The sequence below is a fragment of the Cervus elaphus genome, chromosome 16 (genome assembly GCF_910594005.1).
Source record: "Cervus elaphus chromosome 16, mCerEla1.1, whole genome shotgun sequence".
Lineage (NCBI taxonomy): Eukaryota > Metazoa > Chordata > Mammalia > Artiodactyla > Cervidae > Cervus > Cervus elaphus.
The window spans coordinates 44550580-44572133 of record NC_057830.1 but is presented as its reverse complement, the minus strand read 5'-3'; the positions used below and the strand labels follow the sequence as shown (position 1 = coordinate 44572133).

General features: G+C 45.7%; 1 protein-coding gene and 1 pseudogene across 1 annotated transcript in view; one reads left to right on the top strand and one right to left on the bottom strand.

Moving 5' to 3' along the window:
- The first annotated feature begins 5115 nt into the window (after positions 1-5115).
- LOC122710055 lies at positions 5116-5865 on the top strand (annotated as a pseudogene).
- Positions 5866-7737: 1872 nt separating this feature from the next.
- The window catches only part of SLC18A1 (solute carrier family 18 member A1), a 49952-nt gene continuing 36135 nt past the window's right edge, over positions 7738-21554 (bottom strand). The window contains exons 11-16 of the mRNA XM_043870584.1: positions 14126-14204; positions 13149-13200; positions 10577-10640; positions 10180-10299; positions 9825-9958; positions 7738-8526 (exon numbers count right to left, since the gene is read on the bottom strand). Of these exons, the coding sequence (XP_043726519.1) occupies positions 8416-8526; positions 9825-9958; positions 10180-10299; positions 10577-10640; positions 13149-13200; positions 14126-14204 (560 nt within the window). The 3' untranslated portion in view covers positions 7738-8415. The remainder of the gene's footprint in view (positions 8527-9824; positions 9959-10179; positions 10300-10576; positions 10641-13148; positions 13201-14125; positions 14205-21554) is intronic.

The following is a 21554-nucleotide window of genomic DNA, read 5'->3' as shown; positions in this document are numbered from 1 at the left end:
ATGGGCACTTTCCAAGAGCATTGCCAATGACTGAACAACAAAGGCATTTGCCATCTGCCTCTGTGGAAACTGAACCCCATGCTGCTATAGCTGTTGACCTTTCAACAACCCCTGGGTGGAATGAGGCACCCTGTGATCCAGGGAATCTGGTGGGACAGGTCTTTAGATAGCTGGATATTTTTAGGAATGGATTTTATGATCTCCATCCTTGCATCTCCTCATATCTAGAGAAGCAATAAATCCCTTCATGGTGATATCAGATCCTCATGACTAACAAAAAAAAAAAAACTTTTGTAAAATGAGTACTTCATGGTATTGAACTCCCCCTTCATCAAAACCTTATATATTGGCCTTCCCCCACTGCCGCTTTGGAGCAGTCTCTCAGAGCTATCTGAGATACTGCCTCCCGGGCTGCAGTCCTCATTTTGTCCCAAATAAAACTTAACTCAAAACTTTCAAGTTGTACATCTTTTTTGTCAACACTTGCATGCCAAAAACAAGTTCTACCGTGGTCCTGCCCCCAACTAATTGCTAACAAGAGCAATCAGGCCAATTACAAAAATAAAGGACTTAACTTCAGACTACTCCAGCAAATGTGAAAAATAAATGCAGGCACAGGCCAAACTCTCTTCCAAACTTGTCTCAACTCTGGCTCTTTTCAATGTCTTTATAAGCAAACTGAAACTATGAGCAATTTTTCCCTCCATCTTTCTTTAAATGAGCTAGAAAGATTTCAACTCACATAAGCTTCTATAGCTACCCTATGAAAGGATTCAGAAGAAAGATTTGGGAAAAGTAGATGAAACTACATGAAATAGTAAGAATTTTTTGGAAATCATTGGGATGAAAATGTTGGATAAATAAATACAGGTGGCAAACAGGCACATGAAAAGATGCTCAGCATCACTGATCATCAGAGAAATGCAAATCACAATCATAATGAGATATCATCTCACACCTGTCATAATGGCTAATATTAAAAAGACCACAGTGTTGGCGAAGATGTGGAGAAAAGGGATTCCTTTTACATTGTTGGTGAGCATGTAAATTGATGCAGGCACCATGGAAAACAGTATAGAAGTTCCTCAAAAAAATAAAAATAAAATTACTATTGATACAATAATTTCACTCCCAGTTATATATCTAAAGCAAATGAAAACCCTAATTGGAAAAGATAAATGCACCTCAATGTTCATAGCAGCATTATTTACCATAATGAAGATATGAAAGTAATGTAAGTGTCCATCAACAGATGAATGGATAAAGAAGACATAGAATAAATACACGATGGAATACCATTCAGCGATAAAAAATGAAATTTTACCATTTGTAACGACATGGATAGACCTGGAGGGTATTGCACTTAATGAAATAAGTTATATAGGATAGATAAATACTGTATGGTATCACTTTTATGGGAAATCTAAAAAATAAAACAAAGTAGTGAATATAACAAAAAAGAGACAGACTTACAGATATACAGAACAAACTAGTGGCAACCAGTGGGGAGAGGAAAGGAGGGAGGGGCAATATAGGGGTAAGTGATTAAGTAGCACAAACTACTATGTATAAAATAAACAAGAACCAGAGGGATCGGGTAGAGAGGGAGGTGGGAGGGGGATCGGGATGGGGAATACATGTAACTCCATGGCTGATTCATGTCAATGTATGACAAAACCCACTACAATATTGTAAAGTAATTAGCCAAAAAAAATAAATAAACAAGCAACAAGAATATATCATATAGCACAGGGATTTTAGCCAATATTTTATAACTGTAACTAGAGTATAATCTATAAAAATATTGAATCAGTATGTTGTACATTTGAAACTAATGTAATATTGTATATCAACTATACCTCAGTTTTAAAAAACTCAATTAATGTTGACAGATATCACCTTACCCAAGTGATCAAGGTTAAAATTGCCAATAATAAGAGATATTATGTTTTCCTTGATGTGATGCATTGGGAAGAGTTGATCATCTCTGTAGTGCATGTCTCAAAAATGCAAAACGTCAATCTAATCATAAGAAGACATCAGAAAAACAAAGATTAAAGGATATGATACTAGTGATAAAGGACCCACCTGCCAATGCAGAAGACATCATAAGCGACATAGGTTCAATCTCTGGGTTGGGAAGGCCCCCCAGAGGAGGGCATGGTAACCCACTCCAGTATTCCTGCCTGGAGAATCCCATGGACAGAGGAGCCTGGCAAGCTATAGTTCAAGGACTTCATGATTGATAAAGTGTATTCTTATTTCATCTATTATTATCTCATTTAATCTTCATCACACACAATAATAGCATTGCTATTATTTTCACTTTACAAATAAGGACATTTTCATCGTCACGTTGCTTCTATGCAGTGGAGTTCTGCCACCAGCTCTGCTGCCCTGTCCTCGGATCCCCGACACTCCACTCTTCATGGGTGATCTCGGGTGAGCGCCAGGCCATCTGCACACTGTCACGTCCCTCTATTGCGCTGCACCTGTCTACACAGAGCTGCTTGCTTTCCTGCGAGGATTTGCTCAGCAATCAGTCATGACATCCACCTTGTCTGGCTGGCCCTTCAAGACCAAGGACCATGCAGTTCTCCCTTTAAGAATAGTTGTCAGGGGACTTCCCTGGAGGTCTGGTGGTTAAGACTCCACTTCCAGTGCAGGGGGCACAGATTCAGTCCCTGGTTGAGGAGCTAAAGATCCAGTATGCCACTCGGCACAGCCCAAAATAAATAAAATAAAATAAAACTTAAAAAAAAAAAGAATAGTTGTCTGTTACTGACATGAACCAAGAGTCTGAGTAGCCGAAACAAGCAAGATGTGACCCAACAACCTCAATCTTCTCCCTTGTGACTTCGGGAGACTGTATAGTGACTCAGCTTGGAAGATGAATGAAAACAGACCTTGATCAGGCCTCTGCTTACCCTATGCTCTTCACCTTTCAGAAGAAGAGCAAAGAAGAAAGGGGGAAAGGGGAAGAAGAACAGGTGGACGAAGAGGATGGGGAAGAAGAAAGAGAGGAGGAGGAGGAGGAAGGAACATAGTCTATTTCCAATAATCTCCTGAATACAGGAACTCAAGCCTCAAGTCACATTTGTATTTCTGAGTTGCTGCCGGAGCACTGGATGGACTTCTCGTCTCTGACTCGGCCTTTCACATGGGCCCACTCCTGGTACTCACTGAAGATGGCCCCCAAAATAAGCCAGTACCGAGATGGAACCACAGAAAGCCAGATTTGCAGGGTGAGGGCATGCTAGAGCCCAGAGGTGTGAAATGACCCGTCCCAGGACACGTAGCTGGTAAACAGGTCTGATCTGGTCTTCCTTCTATCACCTTATGACCTCAGCATTCCTCTCTCAAGACCCTCACAGCAAGGGAGGGGGGTGCTGGGTGCCAAAGCCACTTGTTTCGACCCTCCCTTGTTCGAGAGAAAGTTGTACTCCTCTCAACAGCATCGTATAGGTGAACTCAGCATGACTAGTTGGTGTGACTCAGTGACCCTGGTGCATCACCCACAAAGCTCAGTCTACAGGTGGAGGACAAGCAGGCATTGGAGATGACAGAGACAGATTCAGGCCACTCAAGAATGCTGTATGGAAGGGCTACGCTGCCTTTTCTTCAGGTCAGCCTCAGAGAATTGACTTACATGAGCATTACAGGGTTGCCTCCAGAAACACTTAAATTTTCCTAGAAAATTTATTTTTTTCAGTTTGGGCTATATCTTGGAGTTATGATACTCCAAAAAGTAAAACAAACCAGTGGGGGATAATATTCCCCAATATTAACTCTTGCCTTAGCTATGTAGTGCTTTTTTTTTTTTTTTTTTTAAATTTTTATTTATTTTGTTTAGTTATTTTTGGCTGCTCTGGGTCTTTGTTGCTGTGAAGGGGCTACTCTCCAGTTGTGGTGCACAGGCTGCTCATTGCAATTTCTCTTGTTTCAGAGCATGGGCTCTAGGCTTGGGGGCTCAGTCGTTGCGGCACTTGGGCCTAGTTGCTTCTCAGCATGTGGGATCTTCCTGGACTGGGAGCTGAACAGGTGTCCTCTGAATTGCAAGCCGAACTCTTAACCACTGGACCACCATATAGTGTATTTGAAATAGCCCCTTGTGGAAGTGTTCCGCAACTCAATGGCCACCCAGACGGAGTCTTTCTTAAAAGTTTTAGCTATTTTACTGACTGCCCTTTGGGTTTGGTCCCTCCCTCCTGTCTCTCTTCACACCACGCTCCCTGCCACTCATTTATCCTCTCATGTGCCTCTTCTGTATTTTCTCCCACTTCATAGTTACTGCCTTAATTTGTGCAGCTCTGGCTTCCACCCAGTTTTTGTACTTTGGAAATAAAATATCTCCTGATTTGTTTCCAACACTCTGAGAAACCCAGTATTTTCTGGCCTGTTGGTGATTGGACAGCATCATTGATTCAATGGACATGAACTTAAGCAAACTCTGGGAAATAGTGAAGGACAGGGAATCCTGGCTTGCTACAGTCCACGGATCACAAAGAGTCAGACATGACTCAGTGACTAAACAACACAAATTGAGCACAATAGTTTGAGTTCCACTGTCTTATTTGTGGCATCTAATTGGTAGTTTGAGCTTCTCACCCTATAAATACATTTATAGTCTCTGCCTCTGCAGCTCCTCCCTTTCATAAGACTCTTCAACCTTTTTATGGTAGAGGCCATCTAACACTTCATGCTACTTACACACACACACACACACACACAAAACCACCACCCCAAACTAAAAACCAAACAAAAGGAAACTTCTTATTGCTCATTTTTGCTGGGTTGGTGTTTTCATTTTTAGAAGAATTTAGTGTCACCTGTGAATGTGAACGTTTACCATGAATTCTTTTCCTAATGTCATTTGTAAAAGCACTAATAAAGACTATTTTTCTATTTTTATGGGATTCTCTTTCTTCTAATAATCTTCCATATATAGGCTATATTTTTTCCTATTTCTGACCTATAATTTAAAAAATAATGTGGAGGGGGGATCGGGATGGGGAATATGTGTAACTCTACGGCTGATTCATATCAATTATGACAAAACCCACTGAAATGTTGTGAAGTAATTAGCCTCCAACTAATAAAAAAAAATAAAAAATAATGTGGACAGTCTTCGCGGAGAGTCGCCGCGGTTTCCTGCTTCAACAGTGCTTGGAGGGAACCCGGCTGCTCGTCTCCCCCAGCCCCGGCAGGCTACGCAGAGCCAGCCCTCGTTACCACTTGCCAACACCCTCCGACCGGCCCAGGGTCCCGGCCGCCGCTCCAGCGCAGCGCAGCCGTCGCCCCTTCCCTTCTCATCCGCCCGCCGTGACGGCCGCATCCCCCTCGCAGCTGCGCCGGAACTGCCGCCAGGCCTCGGAGGCGCCATCAACCGCCAGATCCGCCTGGAGCTCTCCGCCTCCCATGTGTCCCTGTCCATGTCCTACTATTTTGACCAAGATGATGTGGCTTTGAAGAACTTTGCCAAGTACTTTCTTCACCCATCTCATGAGGAGAGGGAACATGCTGAGTGACCAATGAAGCTGCAGAACCAGCGAGGCGGCCGAATCTTCCTTCAGGGTATCAAGAAACCAGACCGTGATGACTGGGAGAATGGGCTGAATGCAATGGAATGTGCGCTGTGCTTGGAAAGAAGTGTGAATCAATCACTACTGGAACTGCACAAACTGACCGCTGAAAAAAATGATCCCCATCTGTGTGATTTCATTGAGACTCATTACCTGAATGAGCAGGTGGAAGCCATCAAAGAATTGGGTGACCACCTAACCAACCTGCGCAAGATGGGGCCCTGGATCTGGCATGGCAGAGTACCTCTTTGGCAAGTCCACCCTGGGACACAGTGAGCGCTGAGCCTCAGGCTGGCTTCCCACGCCACAGGGTGACTCCTCTGGTCACCAAGGCAGTGCATGCACATTTCGGTTACCTTCACCTTTTCTATAAGTTGTAACAAAACATCTACTTAAGTTCTTTCTTTAGTACCATTCCTTCAAATAAAGTAATTTGGTACCCCCAAAAAATAAAAATAAAAAAATGTGTCCTGACTCACTTTGTAGTGTTTGGTGTTGACTCTTATCAACATTATTTTGAAAGCCTGACTAAATTACATCCATTGTTTTTCCTTAAACATGTTTTAAACTGCTAAATGTTAACTGGCAAGTTAAAGATGGATTACTCCCTTAAAAACTCTTCCTATTTCTTTTTTTTCTTCCTATTACTTTAATGTGTGAACAATTTCTGTAACAAGCCTGTCCTTTATTATAAATTGTCCTCCTAGTGGATATGAGAATCAGCAGTGCATTGTTGTCATGCTTCCCTGGTGGCTCAGATGATAAAGAATCCACCTGCAATGCAGGAGACCTGGGTTTGACCCCTGGGTCCAGAGGAGCCCCTGGAGGAGAGCATGGCAACCCACTTCAGTATTCTTGCCTGGAGAATCCCATGGACAGAAGAGCCTGGTGGGCTATAGTCCATGAGGTCACAGAGTCGGACATGACTGAACCAACTTAGCACACATGCACGCGCACACCATTGTCAGTGCCCCTGATGCCTCCACACCTACCCTATTCCACTCCCACCTTGTATAAGAGTCACAGTGGCCACACACTCAGTCTAAATTTGCAGTCTCAGTTTCCATATTTTGACAAATTATTTCCTGATCTTATCTTTGAGCGCCTTCAAAATCTGAGATAACATTATCCTGACTAAATGGTGATACAAGTAGGATGATGTAAGTCGAGTTTTGCAAATCAAGTAAGTCTAGTTAATGCCTACCCCTGAAAAAACACATCCATAAATCACATAGCCATTGTCCAAGTGGTACGAATTCTTTGAGGTTCGGCCGGAATGTGTTCTGATGATTCAGGGCTTGCACTAAACCCACCAAACTCTTGCAGAGGAGTTCCATCATCAGAGCCAGGCACCATTCCAGAGTAAAGTCTGATCACCCCCAATCTAACATCCAGGAGCCCCAAGTCTGTGCCTATGGGTCTTTCCATACCTGCCTCTGCCACTACCTCCACCTTTATTTCCCACCCAGACCATGAGCATGCCTGGATGTATATTCTGGAATACAGGGTATATACAAACCTGCAGCACTGATCATTTTTATTTGGTGTATATCCACTTTGGAGCTTCCCAAGTGGCACTAGTGGCCAAGAATCTGCCTGCCAGTGCAGGAGACAGACACAAGAGATTTGGGTTTGATCCCTGGGTCAGGAGGGTCCTGTGGTGGAGAAAAGGCAACCTGCTCCAGTATTCTTGCTTAGGAAATCCCAAGGACCGTGGAGCCTGACGGGCTTCAGTCCATTTATGGGTTCGCAAAGAGTTGAGCACAACTGAGCCACTGACCACGCACACACATCCAGTTTGCCTAAAGGGATGGAAAGCTACGTGAAGGTAAGTGCTCTGTCTCCCATCTCTGAAATCTTATGTCTTAGCAATTATTACAAAAAAATTTTTGCCAAATGTCAAAATATTTATAGGACTTACTATATTTCCCCCCACACTCTCCTATGCTATAAAAATGTTCCCCTGTCTGCATTAGGGAATAATTTAGTCATTAGCAAATGTGAACAATGCCTCATGATAATCCTTGTGTTAGGAAACCCACAGCTGGAAGGGATTTCAGCACAGCTGCTTTACTTCTTCCCATGAAATCACATTTTCTCTCCTCTTATATTTATTTCTCAGAATCAAAGAAATTTAAGGTAAGGCAGACAAAGCCCACAGAGGACATCATGAGAATGTCAGTAACTCAAGCACAAGAGAAGCAGACTTTTTCCCGTTTCCCCTTGGTAATGAGGAATATAGGAGCCCTCCTGTCACTGAAGACAGACTCATTTCAGCAACTGTAAGTCTGGCCACAGAGAAAACACTCAGCTTAGAAAAAAACGGCCAAAGGATGTCCCAAGTTGGCCACGTAGCAGCAATACAAAGTTGAGGACACTCTAACTCATCTAGGGAAACTCAGGGAAGACCACGTCGAGGAACAGAGAACGAAACTCTTATAGACTGCTGGGAAGTTGCCAGAGAAAATCAGATAACAGATGAAATGAGGTTTGTCAGCCAGCCCACTGGTTTCAGGGAACACAGTGCTCACTGCCGCCTCCATGAAATGAGTCACTCCTTGCAGAACCCATCACAGCCCTACAGAAGCCGAGGAAGAAACAGCACTCCGTCCTCCCACCAAAGGTAGGCCAGCTGAGGCATCAAAGCTGAGAGGGAGAGGTGTCAGTGACAGGTGAGGACAGAACCTGAGGACAGCACCCGCGGGAGGGGAGGAAAGGAGACAGCAGGGAGGCAGTGAAGCTCTGAACAGTCAGTGGTGATCCAGGTCCAGGAACAAAGCGGTCACTGAAGTCTGAGCCTCATGTGACAAGGTCCGGGGGCCGGTTTCTGCAGCTACTCCTCACAGCCAGGCTCCCCATCGCTGTCCGCCCGAGGAAACGGCCTTGTGTGTTTCTCGGCTGCGTACATCCGGGTCTCCATGGGGCAGTCCTGGCTCAGAACCGCCTGCAGCAAGAAGCAGGAAGAGAAATCACTGCCCATCTCTTACCAGCTTCCCCTTCTAAACTAGCTCTTCCCAACTAGCTCATCCAACTAGCTCTTCCCCTTCCCAAACTAGCTCATCCAAGTCTAGGGTTGCTCAGAAAAGACTCAAGGAACCAGCCGAGGACGCTTGTTCTGCTTCATATATGTGCACCGTCCACCCAAAGCACCAAGGTGGAGCCATGCTGGTCAAGACAACCATCTGATATGCTTTTCATTGAGTCCTGGCTATAGCCAGGAGCCGGCTGAAATGGGCATCACCCCTCATCGGACTTCCTGTCTTTCTGTTCCTTTAAGCAGCTTCCACATCCACACCCTTGGGCTTACCAGGTAGCACTAGTAATAAAGAACCCGCCTGCCAAGGCAGGAGATGTAAGTAAGAGACATGGGTTCAATCCCTGGGTCAGGAAGATCCCCTGGAGGACGGGATGGCAACACACTCCAGTATTCTTGCCTGGAAAATCCCATGGACAGAGGAGCCTGGCAGGCTAAAGTCCATGGGTTGCAGAGTCGGACATGACTGAAGTGACTTAGCATGCAGCACACACATCTGCCCCCAACCCGCCCAGACCCTCAAGGTCCTCCTGCTACAGTAAGAAGAAAGTATCTATTAACTAAAATAATCTGTTGTAGTTCTCTCCCCTGGGCTGTTGGTACTTTAGGAAAAGACCTGATAAGGATAATGACAGATGTGACTGAATGAATGAATGCATGAATATGCCCAGTGGAATTCTGTCCATGTTGTGGGCATGATTTGGTAATTCACACCTTGCTAGTAAGTACTGCAAGTACAGGACGCCTTTGATGGTCCTTGACCCCAGCGCATTACAAGCCTCCCATTTTCCTTCTGTACTCAGGACCCTTCCTAACTGACCAGTATGAGAGAGAAAGTGGTTGTGTAGAGAAGGAAAAAGTAAGGAGGGGGACAAAGGAAAGATAGAGATGAAAGGGGAATCAGAAAACATGGCAGAACAGAGAGCCTATCAAAGAGGAAGGAAATAGGAGCACAGGATAGGTATTTCCCAGGTGGTCCAGTGGTTAAGACTCGGCGCTCCCAAAGCAGGGGGCCTGGGTTTGATCCCTGGTCAGGGAACTAGGTTCCATATGCCCCAACTAAGGTCCCGCATGCCACAACTAAGACCCAGCACAGCCAAATAAATAAATAAAAACAAATATATAAAAAAAGAAGCACAGGATGAAAAGGAACGAGAGAGACATGAAAGAAACAAATTATTTTTTCAGCAGTAGTTAGAGTCCCTTACGAGCTTTTCCTCCTTGGCAGGGGGGCTCCTCAAGTAGTAGCAGAGAGGGGCGTAGATGATGTCAGTGACCCCAGTGATGACCATGAGCCAGGGGAAGCCAATGGCCCTCACAATGGCACCCCCGGTGGACGGACCTGTGAGGAATAAAGCAAATCTGCAAGCATCTACTGATTCGTGATCGCTTGGAGGACACCATGCTAGGGGCCGAAGGTGACCCAGAGGATGCCCCAGGGCCAAATATCTCAGAACCCTAGGAGGATGAGCCTCTTGGCTCCACTTCCAGCAGGTAAACCGTCCATAAAGGGAGATTTGAGTTACCAGGTCCTGGTGCTCTCCTGTCTCTCGGCCAACATACCTACTGCAAAGCCCATGCAAAAAGCCACATCAGCGATGGCATAGACACTGCCATAGACCGGGGCATGGCGCAGGTCCACCAAGTGTCCCATGACGGGCATCATAGAGGAATCCACCATGCCTGTGGTCAGAGCAGGTAGGACACCGCCGTCAGTCCTGCCCACAGCCCCCTCCCTGTCTGTAACATGCCCCTCCTCCCCTCCCCACTTTACCCCACTGTCTCTGCCGGCTGTCTGTCCTCCCTCATCACCGACACCCATTCCCACCAGGAGTCATGAGCCTGTCTCTCAACACCCCTGCTGGCTGCTCTCCTATCCCCCCTGCCCTTCCATATACCCCCTCTGATCTGACCCCAAGCCGACATTCAGGGTCTTCCAGTCTCCATGGGTACTTCTTACTTATGGAAATGCCAAGCCCTGCATTAGGGCCAATGAGACCAAAAATATCATGAGCCAGAGGAACCTGCAGGAGGAAAGGAGGAAGAATTATCAGGAATCCGGGCATGGGGTGGGGTGTGGGAAGGATCAGGTTGGACAGAACATAAATAAAGGGTTTTCCTATGAAACACACTTATCAACCAGGTACTATGTGCCACATGTGTTATCTCCTTGGATTCTTATACCTCTGATGAAAAAGAATCTTTACCTCCATTTACAGAGATGAAATCTAAACTGGTGCCATTTGGGTTCAATGTCCCATCAAGAGTTTCAGAACATAAGCAGTGAGATCAAGTGTGAACCTCCGATTTGACTCTGGAGCCACAGCAATGAATGGCCCATGGACGCTCCCTCCCCTTCCTCTGCCCCCTCCACCCAGACATGCACTTCTGTCCTCATTCTACCTAGAGTGGAGTTTCCCCTCTTTTCTATCTGCTATCATCCACAGGTGCTGTTGTTGTTATTTTTTATATCTTTTTTGTAATTGGTGTATAGTTGCTTTCCAATGCTGTGTTAGTTTCTTCTGCACAATGAACTGAATCAGCCATGTGCACACATACATCCTCTCTCTCTTGCCCCTCCCTCCTTCCTCCTCCCCATCCCACACCTCTAGACCATCATAGAGCACCAAGCTGAGCTCCCTGTGCTATACAGGAGCTTCTCACTAGCTAGCTATTTTACACACAGTAGAGTATATATGTCAGTTCCAATCTCCTAATTCATCCCGTCTTCCCTTCCCCCATCCCCATCCTTGTCTGTGTCTGCATCTCTGGACCTAGAGTCTGTCATACAGAGTGAAGTAAGTCAGAAAGAGAAAAACAAATACTGTATATTAACGCATATATGTGGAATCTAGAAAAATGGTACAGATGAATCTATTTGCGAGGCAGAAGTAGAGACACATAAAGAGGTTTTAGTAAAACCCTGGCTTGAAGCCAGTGGAGCAAGAAGACAAAGAGTCGCCAACAACCAATTACCCACAAGCTAGAGGGGCAGGTGGCGTGGTTTGTGTGGCTGCTTCAGCGGCTTGTGACATTCACTCTCTTACCCTCCCGATCCCCAAGAGAAGCCTTGTTTTCCTCTTTTGCTGGGTCCTTACCTCCCTCCCTGGGCATCTGTCTCCCGTATTTCCTACACTTGCATACTCACCCCTGAGAGGTTTTACTAGCTAAAAACAGGGCGTTAGGAATGAATTTTTTAAAATTTTTAATTAATTCATTTTAAATTTTATTTATTTATTGATGTGCTAGGTCTTTGTTGCCATGTGGGCTTTTTTTCCTCTAGTTACACTGAGCAGTGGCTATTCTTCATTGCCGTGTGTGGGCTGCTCACTGTGGTGGCTTCTCTTGTTGTGGAGCACAGGCTCTAAGCACGCAGGCTTCCACAGTTGTGGCACATGGGCTTAGCTGCTCCACAGCATATGGGATCTTCTCAGACCAGAGATCGAACCCACGTCTCCTGCATTGGCAGGAGGATTCTTTATCATTGAGCCACCAGGGAAGCCCGTGGGGGATATTTCTATTTTATTACTAGTACTGGTTAAGATTCACTGTGGGATCCCTATGAGCCAGACGCCGCTGCAGTTTTGGTCTGGATAATCCTTTCAGATGGCATCAGAATCCTCTCTACACAGATGTGGATGCTGAGCCAAGGGAGGTGATGTGATGAACTCAGAGTCACACGAGCAGCAAATGGCCAAACTGGGATTGGACCCAGCCCCCGATCAGGATTTCCTGCCTTTCTTGAGCACTGTACTCAGGGCTTTGCTGCCGTCTCATTTCCCCTCAAGCTTAGGAGGCAAGGGTGCTTCTGATCTCCATGCTGGACAGGAGAAAATGTAGGTTTAGAGAGCTTGGAGGGGACTCCTGAAAATGGAAAAGCCCTTCTTTCTTTCTTCCTCTACCAAACACTCTGGTGCTAGAGATGGAAGCACAGATAATGGTTCCTCTGGTGGCTTCTGGGATCCTGTCGCTGTGAGGTATGTCAGTGAAGGCATAAAATGCACCATTCTACAGACCCCCAAAATAGATGCCAACATGTATTGCTTCATGTGCGTGCATGCTAAGTCCCTTGAGTCGTATCTGACTCTGTGAGACTCTGTGGACTGTAGCCCACCAGGCTCCTCCATCCATGAGATTCTACAGGCAAGAATACTGGAATGGGTTGCCACTTCCTCCTCCAGGAGGTCTTCCTGACCCAGGGATTGAATGCCCATCTCTCTCATCTCCTGCAATGGCAGGCAGGTTCTTCACCACTTGCACCACCTGAGAAGCTCATTGCTTCATGTGGCCATCCATAAAGCCTCAGATTTCCGTCTTCAGGGCCCCCACTGCCCTCTCCCTCTCCTTCCCCACCTCCTTCAGTGGGATGGCGTAGCATCTCCCCTAAGGGTAAATTCCTGCCTACACGGAAACAGTTTTTCTGACAGTCCTTGCCAAGTCAATCCTCTGCTCATTTCAAAGGGAAGTTGTCTTTAAGTGTCTGACACTCTCCCCACCCTTTGACTGTCCCCAAAAGACCTTATTGTACTCACACAAAGCAAGCTGGTACCTACTATCAACATCCCAAGCAGGGCACACAGCCACCTAAAAAAGGAAAACAAATAGCAGTTTTCAAACAGCGCTAAGGGTGGAGATTCCTTCCACTTGCTACCGCATCACCAGCTCACTGGCCAGTCCTACTACCCCTAATTCCAGGAACCCGCTGGGATGTGAGAAGATAAACACATCTCTACAGGACCAGTTTATACTCAGGTGAGCCTTTCCCCAGGCCCTTATTCACCCCTCATCTCTTCCCTGACTCCACACCTCTTCCCATAGTAGAAGCAGATGAGGAGCAATGGGACATAGTCTTCCTTCCCTTAGAAGAGGAATCAGTTGACTCAGAAGGTCCTTTCCCCTTGGGAATAATGCTCTGACTTAATGTTGCTGTTGCTCAACTCAGCCTATACCTCTCATCAATACATATTCCATCTGGTCTTCAGGGTCCATCTCAAAAACCAAAACATACCAAACTTCCTTTCTTCTCTGATTTCCTATGGAGATGGTTTTTAAAATTACTTTTCAAATCTTTATATCACACTCCAAAGGTAAAACTAAAGCTGCTCTCACTGTAGTTGGAGGAATGAAATTCAGACTTGTACCTCTTAGTCCCCACCCTTTTCCACTTGATGGCCTCTGTAGAGCTCTCTGAGGTTCCAACGAAAACAGTTTGACAACCAACTGCCTCTGGGTACTGTTTTCTCCATACCTGTTCTCTGTGGAGTTATTTTATCTCTTCAACTGGACAACAAACATCTGGAAAGTAAAGGTTGCCCCTCATATATTCACTGTATCTTCCATAGCAACAAGCTCAGAACCAATCCTTTCTCTCATTCCCACCCTTAGAACAAGCATTTGCGGGTACTTGTTCTAAATTTTCAACCTCAAGCTATCCCCCATCATCCCAGCTGCAGGGAGCACCTCAGAAGACTCTCCCGTCTGACTTCTCCCAGATCCCCAGGCTACATACCGACCCATCTTGTTGGCCAGCACGCCAAAGAGGCTGGTACCAATGAGGTAGGACACACTGGCGGGCAAGAAGGCTAGACCTGCAGAAAGACACAGGTCCTCACTTAGGCTACTCTGAAACAGCTTGTGTCTTACAGGACAGTGACGTCTCCCCATTACCTTCAAGGATCCCAAACCATGGTTTTGTGGGTTAGAGATCCCTGTGCAAACCCAGAGCAGATGACATAGGGCTCCCATGCCTCTGCTGTCCTCAAGAGCAGGGCTTTGTTTAGATTTTCTTGGGCTCCAAAATCACTGCAGACAGTGACTTCAGCCAGGAAATTAAAAGACACTTGCTCCTTGGAAGAAAAGCTATGACAAACCTAGACAGCGTATTAAAAAGCAGAGACATCACTTTGCTGACTAAGGTCCATATAGTCAAAGCTATGGTTTTTTCAGTAGTCATGTACAGATGGGAGACCTGGACCATAAAGAAGGCTGAGCACTGAAGAACTGATGCTATCAAACTGTGGTACTGGAGAAGACTCTTGAGAATTCCTTGGACTGTAGGGAGATCAAACCAATCAATCCTAAAGGAAATCAACCCCCTGAATATTCATTGGAAGTACTGATGGTGAAGTTTCAATACTTTGGCCACCTGATGTGAAGAACTGACTCATTGGAAAAAACCCCGATGCTGGGAAAGAATGAGGGCAGGAGGAGAAGGGAATGACAGAGGATGAGATGGTTGGATGGCACCACCAACTCAATGGAGGTGAGTTTGAGCAAACTCCAGGAAATAGTGAAGCCTGGCACGCTGCAGTCCATGGGGTTGCAAAGAGTCAAACCAACTTAGCGAGTGAACAAACACATTTAATGTCACGTCCCCCTCCAGCTCCCCTCTTAGACTTCCTGATGAATGACTTTGCTGAGCCATTCTCATGTATAAAATACCCGTGATTATCAGCATAAGAGCATGAGCTTTAGAGAAAGACATACTTCCTGGGAAGTAAAATTTCTACCTGCTCTTCTATTGCTCTGACAGTGCCTTTTATTTTTGGCCACACCACACAGCTTGTGGAAACTTAGTTCCCCAACCAGGGATTGAACCCATGCCCTCTGCAGTGAAAGCATGGAGTCCTGGTCCACCACTGGACTGCCAGGGAATTCCCTCTGATGGTGACTTTGAATAAGTTACTAAACCTTTCTGATCTTTGGTTTCCGCATCCAGTAAACACAAAGCTGTGATTCTATCACATCAGATTACATGAAGAAGCAAATCAGATTAATAAGTGTATGTAAAAGAATATTGTAAACTGGAGCCCTGTCCCATTGTTTTCTGTGAGAATAGAGTCAAGTACCCTGGGGCATGGGCTTTGCTGCTGGGTTCAAACTGTGGCTTAACCACTCTGTGACCATGGGAAATTTGCCCTCTCTGAGTCTTATTTTTTCTTTCATTTTTTGTTTCAGCATTTTTAATGAGCTTTTACTATGTAGCAGGTATTCCAGGAAACAGGATTAGAAGAGTGAATAAAATAGACAAAATCCTAGCCTCCAGGGAGCTTACATTCCAAGGGAGAGAGATAGACAATAAACAAGTAAGTAAATAAATGAAAAAAGATGACTTTGACAGTGATAAGTTCTGTGAAGAAAGTTTAATGTGGTGATATGGAAGAGTGACCAGGAATAAGGGCTAACTTAGATTCAGGGGGTTAGGGAAGACTCCTTTGAGGAGGTAGTATTTAAACTGGGAACTGAATAACCAAAACAGAAGGTTATTTTAGCCAGAAAAACAAACAAAAACACCTAATGCAAATAGGAAGGCTTACTGAATGGACAAGTCTAGAGTTCTGAAGAGAGATTCTAATGAAAAATAAAAGGGTTTAACTAATTGGTTTATGAATTAGTTTTCTTTTTTTTAATTTTTTTAACATTTATTTATTTATTTGTCTATGTCAAGTCTTAGCTTTGTCGTGGGAAATCTTTGCTGCGGTATGCACTATCTTTAGTTGCAGCCTGTGTGATCTCGTTCCCTGTGTTTGTGTGTGTGTACTCAGTTGGGTCAGATTCTTTGCAACCCCACGGACTGTAGCCCTTCAGGGTCCTCTATCAATGGAATTGTCCAGGCAAGAATACTGGAGTGGGTTGCTATTTCCTTCTACAGGGGATCTATCCAACCCAGGAATCTAACCCGAGCCTCTTATATCTCCTGATGCTACTGCTGCTGCTGCTGCTGCTAAGTCACTTCAGTCATGTCCGACTCTGCGACCCCATAGACGGCAGCCCACCAGGCTTCCCTGTCCCTGGGATTCTCCAGGCAAGAACACTGGACTGGGTTGCCATTTCCTTCTCCAATGCATCAAAGTGAAAAGTGAAAGTGAAGTCGCTCAGCCGTGTCTGACTCTTCACGATCCCATGGACTGCAGCCCACCAGGCTCCTCTGCCCATGGGATTTTCCAGGCAAGAGTGCTGGAGCGGGGTGTCATTGCCTTCTCTGTACATCTCCTGCACTGGCAGGCAAATTCTTTACCACTAGCGCCACCTGGGAAGTCACCTGACCGGGGATCAAACCTGGGCCGCCTGCATTAGCAGTGTGGAGCCTCAGCCACTGGACCACCAAGGAAAGTGAAGTCGTTCAGTCATGTCTGACTCTTTGCAACCCCATGGACAGAGGAGCCTGCACCAGGCTCCTCTGTCCATGGGATTTTCTAGGCAAGAGTACTGGAGTGGGCTGCCATTTCCTTCTCCAGGGAATCTTCCCAACCCAGGGATTGAACCTAGGTCTCCTGCATTGTAAACAGACGCTTGACCATCTGAGCCACCAGGGAAGTCCAGACCACCAAGGAAGTCCCTACCAACTCAATTCTTAAAGCCAGGGGAATGGCTGGGATGACCCATGAAGGTCCAGAAAGAGAACACGTATCTATGGTCTGAGCCTTCAGGGACTCCTTCCTTTAAAAGTTAACAAAAGAGGAGGTGATAGCAAAGGTGATATGTAGCCAATTAAGTAGATGAGAGGAAATGGAATCCAGAAGGGAAAGGAAAAGGAAAGAAAATAAAAAAGAAGTTTGGCCTCTGAAGGAGCTGGAACATTTCAACCATACAGAGAAGACCCCAGATGTACACACAGGTCCAGAGTAGTAAGTATATCTAGTGATGAGAACATGCAAGGCCCCTTTTTGTTGCTTCTATTTCCTCAATGAATGACTAGGATTTGAGAATGATGAAGGCAAAGGGATGAGAATGTGGAGGAGGTCTGAATGGAATAGTGTAAGCCAGTCCTTTCAGAAAGTAGGAAGAATGAAATTAGGGACTTAAAAGAAAGATTATCTAAGTGTGATAGTGTGAAAGTCCACTTCAGATTTATGGCCTTTTTCTTTTTTTGGTACCTTTTTTTTTTCTTTTTCCTGTCCTTTTTAAAAATTTTTCATTTTTTCCTTTTTTTTTTTTTTTTAACTTTAGATTTATGGCCATTGATATAAGGTGAGACCAATAGCCAAGAATGTTTTCCTATAGCTCCATTTCTGGAGAAGGCAATGGCACCCCACCCAGGACTCTTGCCGGGAAAATCCCATGGGCAGAGGAGCCTGGTGGGCTGCAGTCCATGGGGTCGCTGGGAGTCAGACACAACTGAGCGACTTCACTTTCACTTTTCACTTTCATGCATTGGAGAAGGAAATGGCAACCCAGTCCAGTGTTCTTGCCTGGAGAATCCCAGGGATGGGGGAGCCTGGTGGGCTGCCGTCTATGGGGTCGCTCAGAGTTGGACATGACTGAAGCGACTTAGCAGCAGCAGTAGCATGGCCCCATTTCACTGCTCAGGTGCAGGCAAGGAGTGGGCAACCAGACAGGCTTAACGAGACTTAAGGCTTCTCATGTGACAATCCCAGAGGGAGAAGGAATGGGGCAAAGGCATTAACAATGCTTTCAAAGGAGTGACATTAATGATGGACGTGGATTCATCATATGAACTCCAAACTGAGTAAAGAAAGAACTGCAGGGACCTCTCTGGTGGTCTGGAGATTAAAACTCTGTGTTTCTGATGCCAAGGATATGAGTTCGATCCCTAGCTCATGGGAGAGAACTAAGATCCCACATGCCTCACAGTCAATAAATAAATAAGAAAGAAGTGAACACATGAGTAGTGATGTGAACAGAGAAAGAACCAAATGGACTGGTGATCTCAGTGTAGCCAAAATGTGTTAATATAAGGGTATTAGAAGACCTAATACCCTGGTGGCGTTGGAGAAGATTCTTGGACTGCAAGGAGATCCAACCAATCCATCCTAAAGGAAATCAGTCCTGAATATTCATTGGAAGGACTGGTGTTGAAGCTGAAACTCCAATACTTTGGCCACCTGATGCAAACAGGTGACTCATTTGAAAAGACCCTGATGCTGGGAAAGACTGAAGGCAGGAGGAGAAGGAGACGACAGAGGATGAGATGGTTGGATGGCATCACTGACTCAACAGACATGAATTTGAGTAAGCTCCGGGAGTTGGTGATGGATAGGGAGGCCTGGTGTGCTGCAGGCCATGGGGTCGCAAAAGTCAGACACGACTGAGCGACTAAACTGATACTGATTAGAAGACCTGAGCAGAGAATACGGAAGGTGATAACCTGGAGTTGACATTTCAGAGGTGTTTAAATTCATGTTGATTTCAAGGTCCATATTACAGAAACGCTTGATTGGTTATGGTGGAGAGGAGAAGATCATTGCAAGAAAGTAGATTAAGGAATAGGCCGAGATGCTGGTAGAGTTATCCACCTGGATACTGAAGTCACCAAAAGTGCTGACAGGAGTAAAGGTGAAAAGAATATGAACCAGGTGTTGGTGGATTTAATGAATGAGAAGGGATACCCCAGGGGTCAGTAGATAATTGCAATGAAGAGTGGTGGGGTGGTACAAGCTGATGACATGATCTTCAATGGAATCAGGGTCTTTTTTCCTTCAAGGCTGTACCAGGCAGCATGAACCAGTGGGATCTTGGTTCCCTGACCAAGGATCTATCTAACCTCCGCCCCACGGCTTTAGAAGCACAAAGTCTTAACCATTGGACCACCAGGGAATCAGGGTTGAAGGAAAATGAGGAAGAAATGACTTAGAAGCGGCAAAAGAAAGCCAAGTCTGAAGGAATGTGTGTGTGTGTGTGTGTGCGCACACTTAGTTTCTCAGTTGTGTCTGATGATTTGTGACCCCATGGACTGTAACCCACCAGTCTCCTCTGTCCATGGGATTCTCCAAGCAAGAATACTGGAGTGGGTTTGCCATTCCCTTCTCCAGGGGATCTTCCTGGGTTTCCTGCATTTCAGGTGGATTCTTTACCATCTGAACCACCAGGGAAGCCCCAGAATTTCCATCAGTGGGAGTGTGGGAAAATGGCGTTCTCAGAAAACATTCAGGTCTTAGGGCAAGAAGATGAAAGAAGTGTTCGGAGAAGAGGCTGAGGGCATATGGACACTTGCCTGTGGCAGAGACTTCCACAGGGCTCAGGATTTGGGAGGGCAGTGGGAAATTGGTTCAGATTAAGAAATCTCTGAAATATGGGAATAATAATTCCTACCAGACAGGCTAGTTATCAGGCATAAGTGACCATTAACGTACAACAACTGTTTGGCAAGGCTCCCGGCACAGAGTAAGTGCCCCCCTGAGTATCATCCTTAGCCGGCATCTCCATAGCCAGCGGGTAGCACGCCCAAGACTTGAAACCAGACCTTCTCCCTCTGACGGCAGGGGCCTCCACCACCCACACCAGCACTGTGGCCGCACAGATGGCTCTGGAAAAAACAGCTGTGTGGAATCAGCAGGATGAGTTTCCTTCCGTCTTACTAGCTTCCCTCTGTCTCTCTGCATGGAGAGGAAACAGTGCTGCCTAATAGAAACTGTCGTGATAATTACAAATAAACCAAAAGTCAATAATTCACCAGTTACTGGCTGATGTCTTGTTTGCTTTTAATATCCTCTTCTATGGGCTGGAGGTGACACACACCTTAATATATTTGTCTAGTCTATCTGTGCAGGCGCAATCTGTCTCAAACTGTAACCATGCAACCATGTATTTGTTTCATTGCTTCAAAAAAAAAAGTTAATGGTATAGCCACTCAATTGTTTGAGGCTTCCCAGGTAGCTCAGTGGTAAAGAACCTGCCTGCCAATCCAGGAGATTTGGGTTTGATCCCTGGATCAGAGAGATCCCCTGGAGAAGGAAATAGCAACCCACTCTAGTATTCTTGCCTGGGAAATCCCACAGACAGAGAAGCCTGGAGGGTTACAGTCAGGAATCACAAAAAGTCAGACATAACTTAGCGACTAAACAACCACCCCTCAATTGTTTACCTCATATCTGGAAATGGGCACCAGCAGGAAGACCACAGGCCTGCTAGATCCATCTCCTTGACATCGTTTCAAGTGATGTGGCATTTCCTGAATGAGATTTTCCTCAGTCAACGTGGCTTGTTCTTCAGGATCTGAGTGTAACTTGCAATTCAGTAGCATTTTGTGCAAATGAGTTGTTCCATACTCTATGTCTACAGACATATTATATTTCACAGCATATCTTCAAGGGTTGGGGATTACACATAGCTGTGACTGCTAACGTGATTTCAGCAAAAACAATGATGAAAATAGAAATGGGTTTTATTTCCTGAGTATATACTGTATCCCAAGCGCCATGCCTTTAGAATATGTGTGTGTGCGCTAAGTCGTGTCTGACTCTTTGCGGCCCCATGAACTGTAGCCTTCCAGGCTCCTCTGTATATGGGATTTTCAAGGCAAGAATACTGGAGCGGGTTGCTGTTTCCTACTCCAGGGCGTCTTCCTGAACCAGAGATGGAAGAATCTCTTGTGTCTCCTGCATTGGCAGGTGGAGTCTTCACCACTAGCGCCACCTGGGAAGCCCTTAGAATACATAAGTCTATTTAACCCTGAAAACAACCAGAAAAGTGCCTCTATTTGTACAAATGAAAAAAAAAAAAAGTGGAGTTTGAAGACATTAAGTAACTTATCCAAGGACACACCCAGTAAGTGGTCGAGTCGGGATTTCAACGCAGGTGGGCGTACTTCCAAAGCCTGTCCTTTTCCCTCCACCGGGTGAGTAGTGGGCACACAGCGGGCGGGCCACTTGGAGAGTGTTCAGCCACAGGCTACAAACTGTTCCTCCCAACAACTTGGAGAGGGGTCTGCGTGGAGAGCAGTCTTTCTCTGTGTGGTCACTGACGCATATCAGCATCACCGGGAAGCTTACCAGGAATGCAACTTGCTTCTCCTGAATTGTTGGAAGAGAACTGCAGTCTGAACTTTAATACAATCTCCAGGTGAGAACCTCTGTATTTAGACTTACAGATGCAGAGGGCACTGAAGAAAGTTGTCAGCGATGGTGGAGGACAAGACCTCCTCAGTCTCCCACTCACTCTCCTGTGGGCTTTCTACTGCAGCCTTGTCTGCACAAGGC